At 40.5% G+C, this 20,199-nt stretch overlaps 1 protein-coding gene and 1 long non-coding RNA gene across 2 annotated transcripts in view; both read left to right on the top strand.

Moving 5' to 3' along the window:
- Window positions 1-10,299, top strand: part of LOC123390210 (zinc finger protein 25-like) — a 62,335-nt gene extending 52,036 nt beyond the window's left edge. The window contains 5 exon segments of the mRNA XM_045073840.1: window positions 6,057-6,109; window positions 6,111-6,153; window positions 7,992-8,055; window positions 8,514-8,644; window positions 8,647-10,299. Of these exon segments, the coding sequence (XP_044929775.1) occupies window positions 6,057-6,109; window positions 6,111-6,153; window positions 7,992-8,055; window positions 8,514-8,644; window positions 8,647-9,563 (1,208 nt within the window). The 3' untranslated portion in view covers window positions 9,564-10,299.
- Window positions 10,300-10,358: 59 nt separating this feature from the next.
- Window positions 10,359-19,516, top strand: LOC123390214. Its single transcript, XR_006604875.1, has 2 exons — window positions 10,359-15,188; window positions 16,912-19,516. It is a non-coding gene; the product is annotated as an uncharacterized LOC123390214 (long non-coding RNA).
- The last annotated feature ends 683 nt before the right edge of the window (window positions 19,517-20,199 follow it).

Raw genomic sequence — 20,199 nt, 5'->3', positions numbered from 1 at the left:
AACAAACCTTAACGATAATCTCTTCATACAGCAAATCCACTTCTAGAAGATTCTCCTCACACATAAGGGTATGGATGTATGTATCCAAACATTTGTTCCCATTTTATTTGTGACAAAACAATTGGGTGACTTAAGTGTCTATCATATGGAAAAAATGACATTTTTTCTAATGCCTACCTAATATACCAGAAATCAGCAAACTTTTTCTGTAAAGAGCTAAATAGTCATATTTTAGGGGTTTCATGCTATATGATCTCTGCCATGATTACTTGACTCTGCTCTTACATCAGGAAAGCAGCCACAATGATGGGCGCCTTTGGGTAGCTCAGTTGGTTAAGCCTCTGACTCTTGGTTTCAACTCACGTCATGATCTTGGGATGGTGGGATCTAGCCCCACATCGGGGTCTGTGATTGGCATGGAGTCTGCTTAGGATTCTCTCTCTCACTCTGCCCCTCCCTTGTGTGGACTCATGAATTCTCTCTCTCTCTCTCTCTCTCTCTTTCTCTAAAACAAATAAATAAATCAAATCTTAATGAAAAAACAAAAAGGTGGCCAAAAAGATGATCCATAAAATAATGAGCATGACTGTGTTCCAATAAAACTTTATTTGCAAAAACAGAGACATGCTGATTTGGCCCCTAGGCCTGAAGGTTGCCAATCCCTGGCATAGATTACAGTATGTATATTAAGGATAATAAGATAGGGGCACCTGGGTGGCCCAGTTGGTTAAGCAACTTCCTTTAGCTCATGTCATGATCCTGGAGTCCTGGGATTGAGTCCCACATCAGGCTTACAGCTCCATGGGGAGTCTGCTTCTCCCTCTGACCTTCTCCCCTTCTCCCTCTGACCTTCTCCCATCTCATGCTCTCTCTCACACTCTCTCTCTCAAATAAAATCTTTAAAAAGAAATTGATGAGATAAATCTGCATGTGCTGACAGGGAAGGATATCAACAATATACTCGGGCAAAATCGTATGCTACTAATATATCCTATGTTTGTCATTTTATCTTTCTTGGTGTTTCTATCTTTGTTAAAAAGATAAATGTCTATATTTATCTTTGTATATTTATCTATATACCTATATCCATATCTCTATATTTATTATATAGAGAGATATATATACAAACAGATACAGGGAGACAGAGACAGATGCAAGCAAAGGAGTAAATAGATAAAATAGATGGTACAGTATGCACAAAAAAGAAAAAGTCCAGAAGAATATACACCAAATAGTACTAGGAGCTCTTCTGAGAGAGGATAGGTAGGAAGGCAAGGAAATCCTCCATTTTCTTATACTTGTGTATTGTTTAAACATCCACCTGGCTATGTATTATATTTACATTACAGAAAAATACTGAAATGATGAGTCATCTGAAATCTGAGCCTTTCTCTCCACTAGTAAAAGACCTCCTGTTGTTTTGCATTGTCTATAGGATAAACTGTAAGCAATTTACCATGATCTGCCCTGGCACCTGCTCTGGTCTCCTCTCAAATCATCCTGCCTGCTCTGCAAGCCCCCTTACTCCCCACAGCACACTGGGCCGTTTTTTTTGTGACTCCCTCTCTGCACACATGATGCTTCCTTTTCTCTCTAGTCGGCTCCTTCTTAGCTTCTCCTGCTCCCCCTTTCCTGCTCAGGGGGCAGGGGAGGGCAGTTTTTAGTGCAAGACAGATGAGTGCTCTTCTTCCTATCCATCACCACCCCAGCTAGACGTCCCTTTCTTTTCTCCTCTCTCGCATCTTTCCTGTCTCCTACAGGCAAAAGTTGCCCCCAACATTTTAATATGTGACTCTTTCCATTTTCATATCCCCGGTTAGCCTGGGTTTCATCAGGCGGCCTACTGGCATGTCATTTCTGATTCTCCATACTCAGCACAGAGCCTAGCACAAAGTAAAGACTCATTAAACCTACACACATAGTTTAAGAATCTTAAGGTTACAATGGGGAGATTTTTACACTGAAATTTTAAAATGTTCAGTGAAGTCTAGAACAGAGACTCGTATGGAAAAATGTTTTAAATATCCCCATATTATTCATATTGTTCATATTATTCATTAATAATCTGTAGGAGAAGGGTGCACATGTGGGTCTGCTTTCTTGTTTGTGGACTGGGTGTTTTCAGCATCATCTAAGTAGCCAACACAAACATTGTAAGTCAAATAGCCCAGTCTGAGATGTTGATTTATAGCTATATTCACAGTGAATGTATTCAGCTGTAGTAATAGAATACCCTGTTAATGGGCTAGATAATGAGTGCTTACTTGTCTCAAATATGAAGTCTATAGGAAAGCAGGTGTGGATTTTTAATGACCAGCTCAACGCTGGCATCAGGGGCAAATGTCCTTTTTCATCTTTAAACTTTTTAAAAAATATTTATCTATTTAACAGAGACACAGCGAGAGAGGGAACACAAGCAGGGGGAGTAGGAGAGGGAGAAGCAGGCTTCCCAAGGAGCAGAGAGCCCGATGGAGGGCTCATTCCCAGGACGCTGGGATCATGACCTGAGCCAAAGGCAGACACTTAACGACTGAGCTACCCAGGCGCCCCTCATCTTTACATGTACTATTTCTTAGCACATTGGCTTCCATCCCATTCTTTTTGCTTCATTGTTGTGGGCTTGATCAGCACCACAGAGAATCATGTCCATATTTGAGGCAGAAATGAAAGAATAGGAGCAAAAGTCCTCTGTTCTTGGTCTTCAAATTCTGAAAGAGAAGTCTTGACTAGCACTCTTTCCCTTACATTTTTTTTCCATCTTTTTTTTTTTAAATAAACATGTAATGTATTTTTATCCCCAGGGGTACAGGTCTGTGAATCGCCAGGTTTACACACTTCACAGCACTCACCATAGCACATATCCTCCCCAATGTCCATAACCCCACCCCCCTTCTCCCAACCCCCCTCCCCCCAGCAACCCTCAGGTTTTTTTGTGAGATTAAGAGTCACTTATGGTTTGTCTCCCTCCCGATCCCATCTCATTTCATTTATTCTTCTCCTACCCCCTTAGCCCCCCACGTTTCATCTCTACTTCCTCATATCAGGGAGATCCTATGATAGTTGTCTTTCTCCAATTGACTTATTTCACTAAGCATGATAACCTCTAGTTCCATCCACGTCGTCACAAATGGCAAGATTTCATTTTCTTTTGATGGCTGCAATATATATATATATATGCCACATCTTTTTTTTTAAGATTTTCATTTATTTATTTGACAGACAGATCACAAGTAGGCAGAGAGGCAGGCAGAGAGAGAGAGGAGGAAGCAGGCTCCCCACTGAGCAGAGAGCACGATGCGGGGCTCGATTCCAGGAAGCTGGGATCATGACCTGAGCCGAAGGCAGAGGCTTTAACCCACTGAGATACCCAGGTGCCCCACCTCATCTTCTTTATCCATTCATCTGTGATGGACATCTAAGTTCTTTCCATAGTTTGGCTATTGTAGACATTGCTGCTATAAACATTTGGGTGCACATACCCCTTCGGATCACTACGTTTGTATCTTTAGGGTATATACCCAGAAGTGCAATTGCTGGGTCATAGGGTAGTTCTATTTTCAACTTGTTGAGGAACCTCCATGCTGTTTTCCAGAGTGGTTGCACTAGCTTGCATTCCCACCAACAGTGTAGGAGGGTTCCCCTTTCTCCAGATCCTCGCCAGCATCTGTCATTTCCTGACTTGTTAATTTTAGCCGATTTAGAAATGGGAATTATCTGATCCCTGCCTTGTCAGATATTCCTACTGATAAAAAGGATCAGGAAGGCTTTCCCTTCACAGAAAAAAAGGACAGCGTTACCACTCAGGCCTTTCCTGATAGCTGCTCAGGGGTGGAGAGAGGGAGGGATTTGGGGAAGGGGAAATGTATTCCTTAAACCTGAGTGTGCAATAGTTCTGGAATCCTTCCTATCATTGGAGAGAGAATCAAGCTTCATGGGGCCAAAAAGGGGGGGGGGGCATCTGAAAGTAAAAGCCAAAAACCTCACCTGTATTCTTCATATGAATTCTGTCCTTTTGGAGCTTTACTGAATTGAAACTTGGCAATAATTACTATTTGATATTTCTTCCTTATCTGACAGCCTCCTTTGTGTGTTCCAATTTGGGAGCATCCCTAGGTGAGTTTAAAAAAGAATTTAGATCAGTTTTGCAAATTGCTAAAATATCAAACAGTAAATTTATCTCTGACAATCCCATTAATAATCCAGGAACACTTTTATATTTATTATTCAAGAAGGAGTTTCAAGCTTGAAATTTTTCCTACATACTTCTCCAAGCATATTTGAACCTCAGCCTTGCACAATTAAATATCAGTCTCTGAAAAGTACTTATTTGGAAAACTCCAGGTACCCTTTTACTGTGTAAGACAGTCAGCTTTCTAGAAGATGAAGGATGATCTATGAAACCAAATAAGATTTCTACCTAGATGGGAGGGATTTTTGCAACTTTCAAACCTTACGCAAAAGGATTCTGCTATGAAAAAAAAGGCTTAAAAACACATATTATCTTTCATAATATGAACGAAGAAGTGTCCCAAATCTCCTTAAACAGAAAATTCAATTCGATTTTAGCTCACATCTAGAACTTCGCAGATGTCTGCACAGAGTCCCCGCTGCAGTCGTTCCCCTTACCACCACCACCACCACCCCCTGCCGCCTTGTAACCATGGCAATACCTGGAGCACATTTGCTCAAGATTTCTGTGTTCTGGTTCCAGGTGGAAGAAAGCATGGGGTGTTGTAATGGGCTGTTGTAAACGACAAATCGTGGACTAGAACATGTTATGGGACGAATTAACATGCAGCATATTGCAACACTCAGAGTGTTATCCATGGAAAATGGAGCGGAGAACTGGATTATCCCAGAGCAGAATTTGAGGAGAAGCGGCCTGAGGTTTAATGCTGCTGCTGTTAGTAAGCGCAGAAGGGGGTGGGGAGTTTTTTGTTCAGTAGAGGTGAGTGTGTAAGAAGGGAAATTTGTAGGAAAGATTGAGCTAGGGAGGGTGCCTGTTGTAGCTTCTCAACCCTAAGAGGCTTTTTAACTTGCAGAGGTATTTGTAGACCTCGTGTCCTAGCATACATGTTGTATGCATGTTGTAGTTCCAGAAGTCTGATCAGTTTTACACAAAACTGTGTGTGCTTGTTTAGTTTGTGTGCTTGTTTATTTGTTTGCCCATTCATTTGGTTTGCATTGTCTTCTCTGTTGAAAAAGGCACTAGGTGATGATTGGCCTCTGTGGAGATTACTCCTCTTCCCTCTATAATAGCATAGTAGAGTGGCTGAAAGCAGAGACCATGGAGCCAGACTGCCTGGGTTTAGGTCTCAGTATTCTCATCTGTAAAATGGGGATAAAAATAATTTCTACCTTATAAAGTTGTTACAAAAGAGTACATGAATTAGTGATTTTAAAGTCCTTAAAACAGTACCTAAAACAAAATATCCTGGGGCTTTCTGAGTGGCTCAGTCAGTTAAGTATCCAACTTTTAATCTCAGCGCAGGTCTTGATCTCAGGGTCATGAAATCAAGCCCTGTGTCATCGCTGAGCATGGAGGCTACTTAAGATTCTCCCTTTTGGGGGGTGCCTGGGTGGCTCAGTGTGTTGAGCCTCTGTCTTCAGCACGGGTCATGATCTCAGAGTCCTGGGATTGAGCCCCACATTGGTCTTTCTGCTCAGCGGGGGACCCGCTTCCCTCTCTCTCTCCCTGCCTCTCTGCCTGCTTGTGACCTGTTTCCCTGTCAGGTAAATAAATAAAATCTTAAAACAAAAAAAAATATTCTCCCTCTCCCTCTGCCCTTCCCACCTCTCCCCCACCACTGTTCACTTGTGCTCTATCTCTTTAAAAAAATTGCCTTAAGTAAAATTATTGCCTGTTATTAAGGAGATAATAATATAAAGGATTGCTCAGTATACGCTTATCTCTGTTAACATTGCTACTCAGAACTAGATGAACATCTGCCAAGCCTAAGTGGGACCTTCAGTTGTTCTGCTAAAGCTGCATTTCCTCATCCTTCAGAATCCATTAAATTTCAAGTAATCTGTATTACACACTTTCCCATTAATAGGTTACCATGTGAATAAGTCGAATGCAGTCTTCAAGCTGAAACAAGGAAAAGAAACCGTGGATATTGGAAGTGGAATTTCCATACCGGAATTACCCGGGTGAGTGAGGACCTGTGGCGCCTGTTGCTAGTGAGGTGATTGGTGCCTTTTGCATTATGAAACATTTTTAGGCATCTTTTAAAATGCCCTATAGTGGTGTGCCTGGGTGGCTAAGTGGGTTAAAGCCTCTGCCTTCAGCTCAGGTCATGATCCCAGGGTCCTGGAATCGAGCCCTGCATGGGGCTCTCTGCTCAGAGGTGAGCCTGCTTCCTCCTCTCTCCCAAGGATTCTTGGATCTGCATATGCAAGTACCATAAATCACACCTCCAGTTTTTGTTTTTCCACATAAATTCCTCCTTTGCCACACTTTTAAAAATAGACTTCTCTTTCCTATATATGAAATCTAATTGCTGCCCAACCCAATCTTAGATTTCTATCTTCTTCTAGAATTCCCAGTTACTGGAATTCTAGAACACTGTGATCTCAAATCTGATGATAAATTTTTCTCCAAATGTCCTTCCCTCCCTTTGCTAACAATGAGATGCCTCAGTTATTTTCAACACCGGTTTTATTAACTTCCTTTTTTCTCTTTAAACTCTGAAATATCAGATTATAAACCTTTATGCCTTTCCTCAACTACATTATTTCAGAGCTGATGCCTCCTTTTACATGTGGTTTGTCTTTCACACAAAGTATTAATTATTATCCCTTCTAAAATCTAGCACACCTTACTCAGGAGTATTGTAACATGAAGATTTAAAAAGCTAAAAACAAGCCAAAAGACTACTAAGATGATCTCACTCTGCTTCTGTAAATGCTTTTTTTTATACTCCTGACTTGTGTACTTAGCTGTTGCCGGGACCAGGAACAATGTCTGGTTTCTAGTAGTTGTTCACTAGGTATCTGTTGAGAGACTGAATGTGAATTTTAGTAAGAGGCAGGCACTGTCTTCTCTGTGCCCTTCACAGTAACTCCTGCAAGGGTTCCCCCTTTCCTAAGACCAGAGACACACAGGATCTTGGTTCCTGAGTGTCCCAGTTAGCCTTGTCCAGGTTCTCATCAAGGAGCATCTTCTGTCTTCCCCACAAATGCTACGAAATTCCAGTCCCAAGCCTCTGCTCATAATCTTACAGTTTCTGTCAAGCATTTAAAGATGAATAAATATGAAGGTCAGTAAGGGTTCCAGAATGATGTTGAGTAGTTCTTTAGAGATCATGTAGTAAATTGAAACAGAGAGGTGGGAACTAAACTATGAAAACAGGAGACCAAGCCTGAGACCGAGAGCTCTAAGTGTGAAACTGTTCCTCCACACACGGGGAAACCGGTGTGCCCAGAAAATCCCGTTAGCGTTGGCATCCGGATTGTTGTGTGCGGGTACAGAGGGAAGCAAGCAGAAGTTTACAGTCTGCTAAAATAACAAAGCAAATTAATTTTGAGCGACAAAGACCTGTTAGCTTTCCATCCAGTTTCATCTTTCCCCTGATATTCCAGTAGACATCGCTGTCTACTAATTTTTCTTTTCATCCGACTTCCTCTTTCTTGTCTGTCATGGGCTTACAGCATTCTGAGTCCCAAAGTCGTCTTCAGCAGCACTCTAAAGATCCTTTCTTCTCTGCTCCCTATTCTCCCCAACCCCTTAACTTTTTCCTCCCAAGTTTTTAAAGTAATATTTTTTATAAAGTGTTAGAAGTACTTAGGTTTATAACTACGTTTCTTCCTGGGTCTGGTACCATAGTTTTTAATGTTTATGTGTTTTTTCTAAACCAGTGGGTTAGAAGAAATTTGCATTTGAGAGTTCCTTTATTTGGGGAGATTGGCCTGAAGCCTAAGAATTAACACTACAACCATACTAATAACATTGAGATTTATATAGTACTAAATTTTGGATTTCTTTATAGAAGATCTCTGGAAAATTCATGACAGAGGAGCGAAATGCCAGGAAATCCGAGCTGAAAATTCAAGGCAAGTCCAAGATTTTGATTTTAAGATTAGAAGCCTTGTAATAAGAATGCGAGTACTGGAAGTGGGACCACACTAGTTCACACTAAATGTGAGAAAACTAACACTGGAGTGCATTCCGAAGCATATAGCCCAAATGGAAAAGTTCTCTCCCATAATGGAGATCTTATGTAGGACCAAGATATTCCAGCTTTGAAGTTGCCTTTTAATTCTTCTGAGGTACACAGTAAGGGAGGCATTGTAGATAGGTCTCAGGCATTTGAGAGACTCTGTGCATACAATGCAAGGGAAGGTTCCTTCTACCAAATGGTAAACCACAGTGGGTGTCAGAGAACATTCATAGTGGAGAAACTGTGAATCTACTCTATAGATTCTGTATCTCCAGACAGGAAAAGTCTCTAGAAATTGGGTTCTCAGCGAGTGTGCCTTAGACATTACTGAATTTGGAAATTCCTCCCCAGGAATGGAGAACTCACACAACACCAGCAAACTCAAGCCAGAGAGAAAATCCATAAATGCAACGAATGTGGAAAGTCCTTCTGCCAGAAGTCTATCCTCGTAATACATCAGCATATTCATTCAAAGGACAAACCAGGGAATGCGGGGAATCTGGCTCTAGAAATGGAGACCGCACAGTACAACAGAAAACTCCCACCAGAGAGGAAACCTATGAATGTAAAGAGTGTAAAAAAACTTTCTATCACCTGTCATCTCTTAGTAGACATTTGAGGACTCATGCAGGGGAGAAACCCTACGAATGTAATCAGTGTGAGAAATCCTTCTGCCAGAAGCCACACCTTGTAAAACATCAGAAAACACACACAGGAGAGAAACCCTTGGAGTGTAATGAATGTGGGAAGTTCTTCTATGTTAAGGCATACCTCATGGTACATCAGAAAACACACACAGGGGAGAAACCGTATGAATGTAAGGAATGTAGGAAATCCTTTTCCCAGAAATCACACCTCACAGTACATCAGAGAACACATACGGGGGAGAAACCTTACAAATGTAAGGAATGTGGGAAACTCTTCTCTAGAAATTCACACCTCAAAACTCATCCGAGAACTCACACAGGAGAGAAACCCTATGGATGTAAGGAATGTGGGAAATGCTTCTACCAGAAGTCAGCCCTCACAGTACATCAGCGAACTCACACAGGGGAGAAACCCTTTGAATGTAATAAATGTGGAAAAAACTGTTACTATAAATCAGACCTCACGAAACATCAGAGAAAACACACAGGGGAGAAGCCCTACGAATGTCATGAATGTGGTAAATCTTTCTCCGTGAATTCAGTCCTCAGATTACATCAAAGGATGCACACAGGAGAGAAACCCTATGAATGTAAGGAATGTGGGAAATCCTTCTCTCAGAAGTCACATTTTATCATACATGAGAGAAAACACACAGGGGAGAAACCCTATGAGTGTCAGGAGTGTAGGAAAACTTTTATTCAGAAATCAAAACTTACCACACATCAGAAGACACACACAGAAGGAAACAGCTGAAAAATACTATGTATTGGGAACTTCTTTTGGAATTCATCCTTTAGAATAATTGGATAATTCACACAAGACAAAAAACTTAGGAATATTATCTATCTCAGAAAATTTTGGTCACAGTCTGCCTTGACAGAAAACAAAAGACACAGAAATTCTTTAAATCTATAAGGGAGAGATTTTGACAGCATGTCAGACTTAAACTAAGTACCAGACAACCGACAAATTATAAAATCTGAGGGAGACCATTCGTTCAGAAGTCCTAGTAGATTGCACAACACAGAAATCACATGAGAGAAATCCTATAAAAAACAAATGAGTATCAGGAAGTTTTCTGACAGGGCAGCCATCGGTAGATGCCAAAGCTCACCTGAGACGCTCCTATCAGTCCCCTTCCTGAGCATTCTGAAACCGCTGACACCAGGTGCACTTGGAGCACTCAGAGGCGTAACTGCATAGACCGCCTGTATCGAGAAGTGCTGCTTCCGTGAACTGCAGATCCACGATGCCAGGCTAGAACCTTTGCAAGCATTCCAAATATGTGCAAGTTTCTTGACAAAAATTCAAGGAGAATCTGTACTGAGTGGGGTTAACAGATACGCCAGAAGTCATGTTGCAGCAATTAGATTCTGAGGGGTTTTCTTTGCTTTTTGAGTTTTCTTTGTTTTTTTTTTTTTAAAGAAACCTACCAATGTCCAGATATTTTAAGCTTTTTTGTTTTTTAAAGATTTTATTTATTTAACAGACAGAGATTACAAGTAGGCGGAGAGGCAGACAGAGAGGAGGAAGCAGGTTCCCCACTGAGCAGAGAGCCCCATGTATGGCTCGATCCCAGGACCCTGGGACCATGACCTGAGCCGAAGGCAGAGGCTTTAACCCACTGAGCCACCCAGGCGTCCCCATTTTAAGCTTTTTAAAAAGGACAAACACATTGAAAAAACCAGGTGACATCCTTGCACACATATGAAGAATCCTTTAGTATGTAGAACTAATGTGAGTCAGCATACTGCAAGACAGGCTGTGGATGTTTATGTGCATGTGGATCCATCCGTATTTGTACATAAGGAAATATGTAGCTTTGGTTCAGTAGTTTTCACGAATGTGAACATACTTCACATTATGTCTGGGCAGTGACTCCTCCTGTTACTCTAATGTGTATTTTAAGTGTAATGTTCTTTTAAAATTGTAACGTTTCTTTTTCTCCTATTTTTTTGTATTTTTTAATGAATATAGACGTTACTGAACCAATTGTTAAGAAAGGTCAGTGAATTTTACATTAGGGGCACATTTATTCATAAGAAAAGACAAATTATTTTTTAAAACAGCTAAAAACAATGCTATGTAAAGTAGTAGTATCTATCTTACTGTTGATATTTTAGCGGGGTGCAGAGCTATCTGCATTAGAATTTTGTATGTTTTAAGAATGTTCTTCACTGCCTTTTTCTTCAGAGTAGAAGCAACATTGTAGTGGTTAAGAGTGGGAACTCCAAACTCTTTTGGCCACAGCTCAAATTCCAGCATGGGGCATGCCACTTAACCTCTCTGTGCCTGTTTCCTTTTCTATAAAAGAGAAGTGATAATGATGGGATTGCTTTGAGGTATAAATGAGTTAATATTTTTAGAGCACTTAGAATAGTGTCTGAGACACAAGAAAAGCACATGTTAGATATTATTATTATAATTTGTATTTCCTCAATAATGTTGGAGAAAAAAAAGTTTGCTACCAGCATTCACCACTCACATTATTGCTGTAGTGCCTTGGTTTGGCTTGGTTGTGCCTTTTCCCACAAGTGACTCAGATATTCAGATGGGACCCAAAACCTGTTTCTGTAGCCTACAAGCCAAGAGTGGTTTTGCATTTCTAAGTGGTGGAAGCAAATAAAGAATATTTTGTGACATGTGAAATTATATTCAAATTTCAGTGTCCAAAAATAAAGTTTTAGAGCACTATTAGAACACTAATAAATATCATTTGTCTCTTTTTTTTTAAAAGATTGTATTTATTTATTTATTTGACAGAAAGAGATCACAAGTAGGCACAGAGGCAGGCAGAGAGAGAGAGAGACAGGCAGAGAGAGAGAAAGGGGAGGAAGCAGGCTCCCTGCTGAGCAGAGAGCCTGATGCGGGACTCGATCCCAGGACCCTGAGATCACGACCGGAGCCAAAGGCAGTGACTTAACCCACTGAGCCACCCAGGTGCCCCCTCATTTGTCTCTTTTGCCTGAGGCTGCCTTCAGCACAAGAGAAGAGTTGAGTAGTTCTGACAGAGACCATATGGCTCACAGAGCCTACCCAGCTACTGTCTGGCACTTTACAAAATTAAGTTTTTCTGTTACTTAGAGCTGAAAACACCACAATCAATGTATATGATGTACTTTTCTGTATGTTATGTTTCAGAAATGATGCAGACAGCAATTTGTGGCTGGGTGGTTTTGTGCAGTGTATTTATTTTGTACGTTGTATTTATATTTTAAACGCCTAAGCATTTGAATTTTTTCAAATTAGTGTGTTTTATTTGTTGAACTCTTATAAAATTGAAACATTTTCTGATGGAATGTAGCGGTACATGTATAAAATAAGCATTGTCTAAATTAAATCAAATTGTTAATTGGTCCTTACTTAAAAAACACTCCCTTATTTTCTTCCAAGTCAATGGCCAGTGTTCCCTATATCATTTTATAATTTTCTCACTATCCCATGAACATCTTTGTCATATTTAACTAGCCTAATCTAGTAACAAAAACCTTATAATACCCAACTCCACCAGCTCCATTACTAGTAACATACATTACAAGTATTACTAGAGTACTAGCAGAATTATTTTATTGCCTAAACTTCCTGATTGCTAAATGCCACTCCGATCTGAATCCTGTCACTTTTCTGCCCTTTCCAAATGAGGACTTTCTTGAAGCTCAACTTCATAAACATGGCTTGATTTGTCTGCTGTTGACCACTAATGAACACCTGCTTGTGATACTCAGTAATTGCTTTGTCGTCTATGTAACTTCTGAATATTCAAAGAGAGTAGAGTAAATACTGTTACCAATACTCTACCCAATACTGACATGAGCATGCCATCTTGCTTATAGCTATGCCTTTGGAGAAGTTCTTTATTTCAACCTGCTGTGAGAGCAAATATGTTTCCTAACTTCCCCTGGCTTTTCAATAAAAAATGAAGAAGTATTGCTTTTTGCCCTGAAACAAATAATACATTATATGTTAATTAAAAAATCACTGCTTTTTGAGGAAAATCTAATAACTGTCAAACCTGTCATTGACCTGTACCCCTGGGGCAAGTCTGTATTGACCTGTACCCCTGGGGCAAATAATACATTATGTTAATAAAAATAATTTAAAAAATAAAATCTGTACTAATGAAAAGACTTTAAAGATACTCTGATGAGAATAAAATATTCCTGGCCTTCAAAATCTAGAAGGGTGGAGAGAGACTGCCTGCCTCTTGGCCACCGTTTTAATCCATGAATTAGTAACCACAAGAGTCAGTGGATCAGAGACAACGGATCACCAGATCAACTGATGGGTTTTTCATCAGCACACGTGCTTACGAGGGCCAGCCAGCCCAAAAGCTCCACAATTCTGAAGGGAAATCGGCAATAGCATTCACTATGACTATGTTCTGTACAGTCAGAAAGTCAGGTACATCCTCACTCCAGTGACCAAACTTTTACAACTGAAAGCCAGCCCAGTCAGTCCTTCAACATTCCTGTTTTTGAAAGCCCACCAATCCCTGAATCCATCTCCCAAGTCTTCTATCACTTCTTCCGTTCCTGTGCTGATTTAGAAGTATAGCCCATCTTCGGTTAGTATGGTGGTCAAAGAAAGGCAATATCAGACAATATCAATTCCTTCTCTTATTCCATTCTAAAAAGCTATATTGCTTTCTTTCTTTTTTTTTTTTTTCCTCATCCCCTTCTATCTTCGCTGGCCTCATGACTTGCTTTGACTCAGTAGCATATGGCAGAAGTCCCAGACCTTTAGGAAGTATGGCAGTTTCCACTTTCCTTCTTGAAGCTAATCATCACGCAGAAAGTTCAACTAGTCTGAAATTACAAAGCTGGGAGGAAACTCAAGCCATGAGGAGAAAGCCCCATTTAATTCCAGACACGTAAACAAAGTTTCCTTAGACCTTCTGGCCTATCCCATCACTGGCTGAATTTAGCTGGCCAAACAAGACTTTAGCTAATGCCAAGGGAAACAGAGAATCCACTCACTCTGCCTACAAGAAACAATCATTTTAACCCAGGAAGTTTTGGCTGTTTTTGTTATGCATAATAGATAGCTGAAACAGAAAGTGAGCCATAAATCAAGCTTGTTGTAGATACTGACTTATCTCTTCTATCTCAAAAAGTTATGCAGCATGTGAAGCCCTGAGAAGTTTTGCCACATTAATAACACTACAATGACCACTGTTTAATCTGATGTCTAAAAAGGATTTACCCACATACAACAATCTACCCCCATGACAGAGAAGCAATCCCAGCTCAACTACAGCTGTATGCTGGAAATTAAAAAGACTAAACTCCAATGACAGGGAAATTGTCCAGACAGTTTTTTACCGTAAGGGTTCTATTTAAGAGATTCAACAGGTGACCAGATCTTGCTTTATCTCTGAAGTTCAGACATGGCTTGGGACCCTCCCTCATGGAGCATTATAGCTCTGGGCCAAAGGGGTATTTGGTTTGTCTGGTTGATACAGGTCAGAGCAAGTACTGGGCTGCCCTGAGAGAGTTAAGAGGAGGTGGTTGGGGCTGGGACTAGTTGATTTGCATTTGAAAGATGTACCCCAGGACCAGCCCTGGGCCATCTCTAAGAGAGGCAGACTGTCCCTGACCAGCAAGCTTTTTAAAGTTGCCCAACATAAAATACAGAAAAAACATGACGATACATGATGCTTTCAGGTAAGAGACTATTCCTCATGATAATGATAATGTGATCTTTACTTCTAAAATCCTTATAAACTCTCATGAAATTGTTACTAAATGACCTGAGGAACAACTTGAATTTTCCCCTCATAAACTGGGATTATCAAATATCTAATGTCATGTAAAATGTATGCATGAAAGGTAAGAACTGCATTTCCAAAAGTGAAGTCACCAGAAATACCTCTACATGTTCTCTAACGAGATTATGTTAAAAGAGGTACCAATCAATGTCAGTCTTAAAATCATATTGAAAAGGATCATCTCCTGTATTTATACACTTAATAATAAATGCTACAAGAATAAAACCACCGATACAAATTACCAGAATATTTGATCTATTTATTTCTACCTTTGGAACAAATGGACAAAACAGCTTACGTTGTAAAGGCCCCACAGGCTAAAATACATCCATTCATTGGAGTAATACCAAGAAATAACACTTACGTTGACCACTGCACAGAAAGAATCTTTATCCATGTCTTATCCCCAGATGCTTAACTGTTGCCGCGCCACCGGTATGGTCAGCCAACAATAAATGGTGATTCTGCACTGAAGAGACTAACGGCTTCAATGGTCAAAAACGTTTTGACCAAATGAGGGAAACTGAGAAATTCTAATGAGGAAAATAATACAGATCTAACTAATGTGGAGAAGCTAAGAGAAGAACACTGATAGTATACAGAGACAGCCTGTGAGTAATACTTAACCATTTAACTCTCACTTTTGTTTTTCAGAGAATCCATAAAAATTAATATATTCTTGGATGTCCTGGGTAGGCTACTTAGGTAGACTTCCCAGACTGGTTTCTGTTAGCTGCCAAAATACTAAGTTTACCTACAAAAACAGAAGAGTTAAGATTCACGGTTCTCGGGACGCCTGGGTGGCTCAGTTGGTTAAGCAGCTGCCTTCGGCTCAGGTCATGATCCCAGCATCCTGGGATGGAGTCCCACATCGGGCTCCTTGCTTGGCAGGGAGTCTGCTTCTCCCTCTGCCTCTGCCTGCCATTCTGTCTGCCTGTGTTCGCTCTCTCTCCCTCTCTCTCTGACAAATAAATAAAAAAATCTTAAAAAAAAAAAGATTCACTATTCTCATTGTAGCTATGATTTCCCATTTGTCCTCATAAATGAATCCTGCATTTTAGCACTGCTCTATTGTATGAATAAATTTGTGTAAAGGATATCTCTTAATTAGTGTTTTGATGAAATATGGACTCCCTAATTACAGATAACCGTTCAGAGGCTCCAACAGCATGAGCAACATCTCACACTATCTCCTCTCATCATTCCCTTGGCTTGAAATTGTCTTTCCCCTCAAACTCTTGTCACACCCTGGGGGGAGTCCTTGCAAGACTGTGACCATCCCATCTCACATGTCTGTGACAAGACTGGCCTCAGCTTTCCACATGGTGCCTGCCAATCCATTTCATCCCAGAATCCCCCTTAAGGGAGCTTTAAGATTGACCAAAATCTTCCCCTGAAGAGACTGAGAGCAGAGGTGGTGGGTGATTCCAGTATCTCAGACCATCCCCCTACTCTTCTAGGGGTAAAATGTTCATACCATAAAACTAAAGAACTGCCATTTCTGGAAACCTCCAGATATGTGCCCTCGGTATCACGAGTCCAATTCCCAGAGAAGCACTAGCGCCAGGAGAGGTGCAAGGTTTTGTGCTACAGATAACCTTTTCAAGGTACTGGAAGCCTGGTCATTTTAAAAATAAAATACTTTATAAAACAGAAAAGAATGGAGAATAATAAAAGAATAATACCTACCCCCCCTTTAATAAATAAAAGGTTACAAAGTTTCTCTAAGAAACTTACTCTAAGTAAGTAAGTAAGTAAACTTACTCTAAGCAAGTTTCTCTAAGTAAGTTTTTTCTTTCTTTCTTTCTTTCTTTCTTTCTTTCTTTCTTTCTTTCTTTGTTTTTTAACTTCAGTTCTCTTTAAGCAATACAATATTCTCCAGGAACAACAAGAACTTAAATGCGGTCATACCTTCAACAATGCTTAAACACTTATTATGTACCATGCACTATTCTTGGCATGGGGTTTACAGCAGTGAACAAAAGAAAACTCCATGTGTTCCCAGAGGTTTACTTCTAGCTGGGGAAGGCAGGGTAGGTAGTAAGATACTTGTTATGGCAAACTGTGGTAAGTTATAGGATAAAAACCTAAGAAAGAAAGCTGGAGAACTGATGGGGGTGCGGGTTGTCAAGGAAGTCCTCAAAAGACATTACACATGAGAAAACACTGAGGATATAATCAGATGAGCCATGTCACTACCTAGAGTAAAAGCATTTAAGGCAGAAAGACAAAAAATATTTGTAGTATATACAAATACAATTGAAGTATATCCTAAACAAATCGCTGAAAAGATACCCTCACTATTTATAATGCACTATTTTATTTCTATTTTAGCTTGCATATGAACCTATGAACACATCCCCTGAAAGAACAGCCTACTAACAGATGTCATCCTACAATTTTAAAACCAAAGCTCCAGGAGTTAACAAAGAGGAATGGGATTGCTGGGTCACAGGGCTGGTCCTCTGAAAAGTGACCATGCTAACTCTGTAGGGCCCAGAGGCCACTAAAGTGGGAGGGAGCATACCAGTTAGGGGAGCACAGGTACAACAAACGAGCTTAGCAGTGACTGTCCTCTGTAGGCCAAGGCTAATGGTAGGAGACACTGCTATGATCTGCTCGCAGGCCAAAGATGACGGAATTCTGACACCACAGATGGCGAGTGGCAACACTGACCATCAAAAGTAGAGCAAGTAGGGGGCCCCACCCCAGGAACACATCTAATACTAATTCATTCCCAAGGACCCCAACTCCTACCACCAACCTACTGGGAGGCTGGGTTTCAACAAATGAATTCTGGCAGGATACATTCAGTCCACAACAACTGGAAACGAGAAACGACCTCATCTGGATTTATAATGCACATGTAACAACTATAACGAAAGGAACATGCCAGGCAGGAGGGAAATGGACTTTTATGGCTACAAGGTTTTTGACATTTTATGTGAAATGGTACCTGGTTACCTCCAACTAGAAGGTGAAAAGTTGAAGATGTATACTGAAGTAGTTGCCCTAGCAGCGGCTACACATATAAGGCAAAGAGATATTGCTAAAATGCCAACAGATCAATTAAAGTGGGATTCAAAAAATATTCAAATTCAACAGAAAAAGGGCAAAAGATCAGTCAACAGAAAAAGAGGGACCAAACATAAATAATGGAAGTACAGAACTAAATCCATCAACAGCTACATTAAATATGAAGGAAGGAAACGAGGAGAGGGATGGGAGTTTTCGAGAAGGCCAAGTATGGTCTTGAAAGGCTCTGGCCTCCTTGCAGGCATCTGCACGGTCTCCAGCAAGTGGCAGGGTACGCTCTCCATTAAACAGAAATGGCTGCTTCTGGCAGTCTGGAGAGTTAAACAGAACCTCTGGGCTCAAGAGTCTTGGGTAAACAGCTGCAAATTTCCACATTCAAGATCCCAATTTTCCACTCGTTCTTTAGGAGATGCCTGAATTTCACACAAGAAGTCTGTAATGCCTGCCCCGCTGCAGTCTCCTGCTATCCTGAAGTTAAACCTTGGGCAGGGCTTAACAGGACACAACCTCACTTCTCAGGACAGAAGAGTCTTCTGAATGCTTTTATGGAGGTCTACTATCCTTGACTGTGTGCCCGGAGTTGACAGCTAACTTGAACCTGTATCTTCGAGGCCTCTACGGCAGAAAGTCAGGAACTCCGCCACTCATAAACCTGTCATTGCCCCATCCTGTTCCACGTGCCACCACAACTACACAGGACAAATGTACCCGTCCTCACCCTCCTCCGTGCAGGACAACGAGGGCTAGCCTCAGACTATCAGCGAGGTGCCCTTCAGCGAAATGTGACTACTAAGTGATCGAGCTTTAAATTCCAAGTCAAGTTCTCATTGAAGGGACCACTTTGGGCACCACTAGAACTACACTGGGTTTGCACCAAAGCAGAGACAGATACGGAATTAGGCACAGATAGTTCTATTTTGGAGGTCACCTCGGGAAACAGAGAGGGCAAGGACAGAGTTGAACAGTTAAGGAGGGACAGTTTAAAAAGTGCCACTGGAGAGGACAATGGCTAATGCGACTGTGGACTGTGAATGAAACTAAAGGAGACACCTCAGTACAGATTCTGTTCAGGGATGACGGGGGAAAAATTAACATTCAGTGTATTTTTTTTTGGAGGGGAGTGTAATCAGTTTCTTACTGTTTGCTCACAGTCCACTAGTACTGATGTTTTATCACTCCATGAAATATGGAAAATTACTACCCATGTTCTTTACAGGTCCTATTTCAAAATATAATTGTCCTTAGTATTTTCTCTCTATATATACTGAGTACCAAGTCAGGTGGTATTATATTTTTGCTTCCAGTATGAAATAATTTAAGAAACCTATAAAAATAGTTTTATACTTACCAATATTTTTACCCCTTCCCTTCTTTTTCTTCTGAATTTCCAAGACTCCTTCTGTTATCATTTTCTTGAAAAAAACCTCCTTTAGCCACTGTTTGAAGATAGGTCACCAAGCAACAAACTGTATTCCTTTTCCAAAAGCTATTTTTAATACAGATTCACAGTAGACAATTATTTAATGGTTTAGACAATTTTATGCCATATACTTCTGGCCTCCAAGGTTTTAGATGAGAAATCTCCTGCCATTTGTATCGGCGCTCCCTAAAAGTTAATAGTTTTTCTTGCACTTCTTTCAAGGTCTTTTTTCCTGTCATTAGTTTTTAGGCTGATTAAAATGTGTCTCTGCATGGACTTGTATTAATTTATGCTCTGCTGGTTTACTTTTCGTCTTCAATCTGTGTATTTATGTTTTCTTCCAAATTTGAAAGATTTTCAAATACATGCATACTTTTATTGTGCTTTGTTTTACTGCACTTCACAGATAATGCATTTGTTACAGATTAAAATTTTGTGGTGATCCTGGGTCCAGCAACTCTGTTGGCACCATTTTTCCCAAAACATCTGTTCACTTCATGTCTCTTTGTCACCCTTTGGTATGTCACAACATTTCAAGCTTTTTCACTGTTATTATTTTTGTTATGGCAATGTAATCAGTCATCCTTGATGTTAGCATTTTAATTATTTGGGGGCACCAGAACTGTGCCCAGCCAAGATGATCAGCTTAATCATAAATGTGTGCGATGACTGTTCTACCAAACAGCCATTCCCCCATCTCTCTCTCTCTCTCTCCAAGAGCCTCTCTATTGCTTGAAATACAACAATGTTGGAATTAGGCCAGTTTGTACCCTACAATGTCCTCTAGGTGTTAAACAAAAAGTCAACATGTCTCCTAAATTAAATCAAAAGCTAGAAATGATTCAGCTGAGTGAAAAGGGCACATCAGAGGCCAAAACAGGCCAAAAGTTAGGCCTCCTCTGACACTCAGCCAAGTCATGAATGCAAAAGAAAAGTTCTGGAAGGAAATTAGAAGTACTACCTCAGTGGACACACAGATGTGAAGCAAGCAAAACAGCCCTATTGCTGATCCAGAGAAAGTCTGTGTGATCTGGATAGAAGATCAAACCAGCCACATTCCCTTAAGCCAAAGACTACTCCAGAGCAAGGTCCTACCTCTCTTCAATTCTGTGAAGGTTGAGGAAGGTGAGTGAGCTGCAAAAGAAAAATTAGAAGCTTAGAGAGGT

The sequence above is a fragment of the Mustela putorius genome, unplaced genomic scaffold (assembly GCF_011764305.1).
Source record: "Mustela putorius furo isolate JIRA1106 unplaced genomic scaffold, ASM1176430v1.1 tig00537291_pilon_pilon_pilon, whole genome shotgun sequence".
NCBI lineage: Eukaryota > Metazoa > Chordata > Mammalia > Carnivora > Mustelidae > Mustela > Mustela putorius.
Note: the sequence above shows the minus strand (reverse complement) of the source record. Positions and strands in the feature narration are given on the sequence as shown.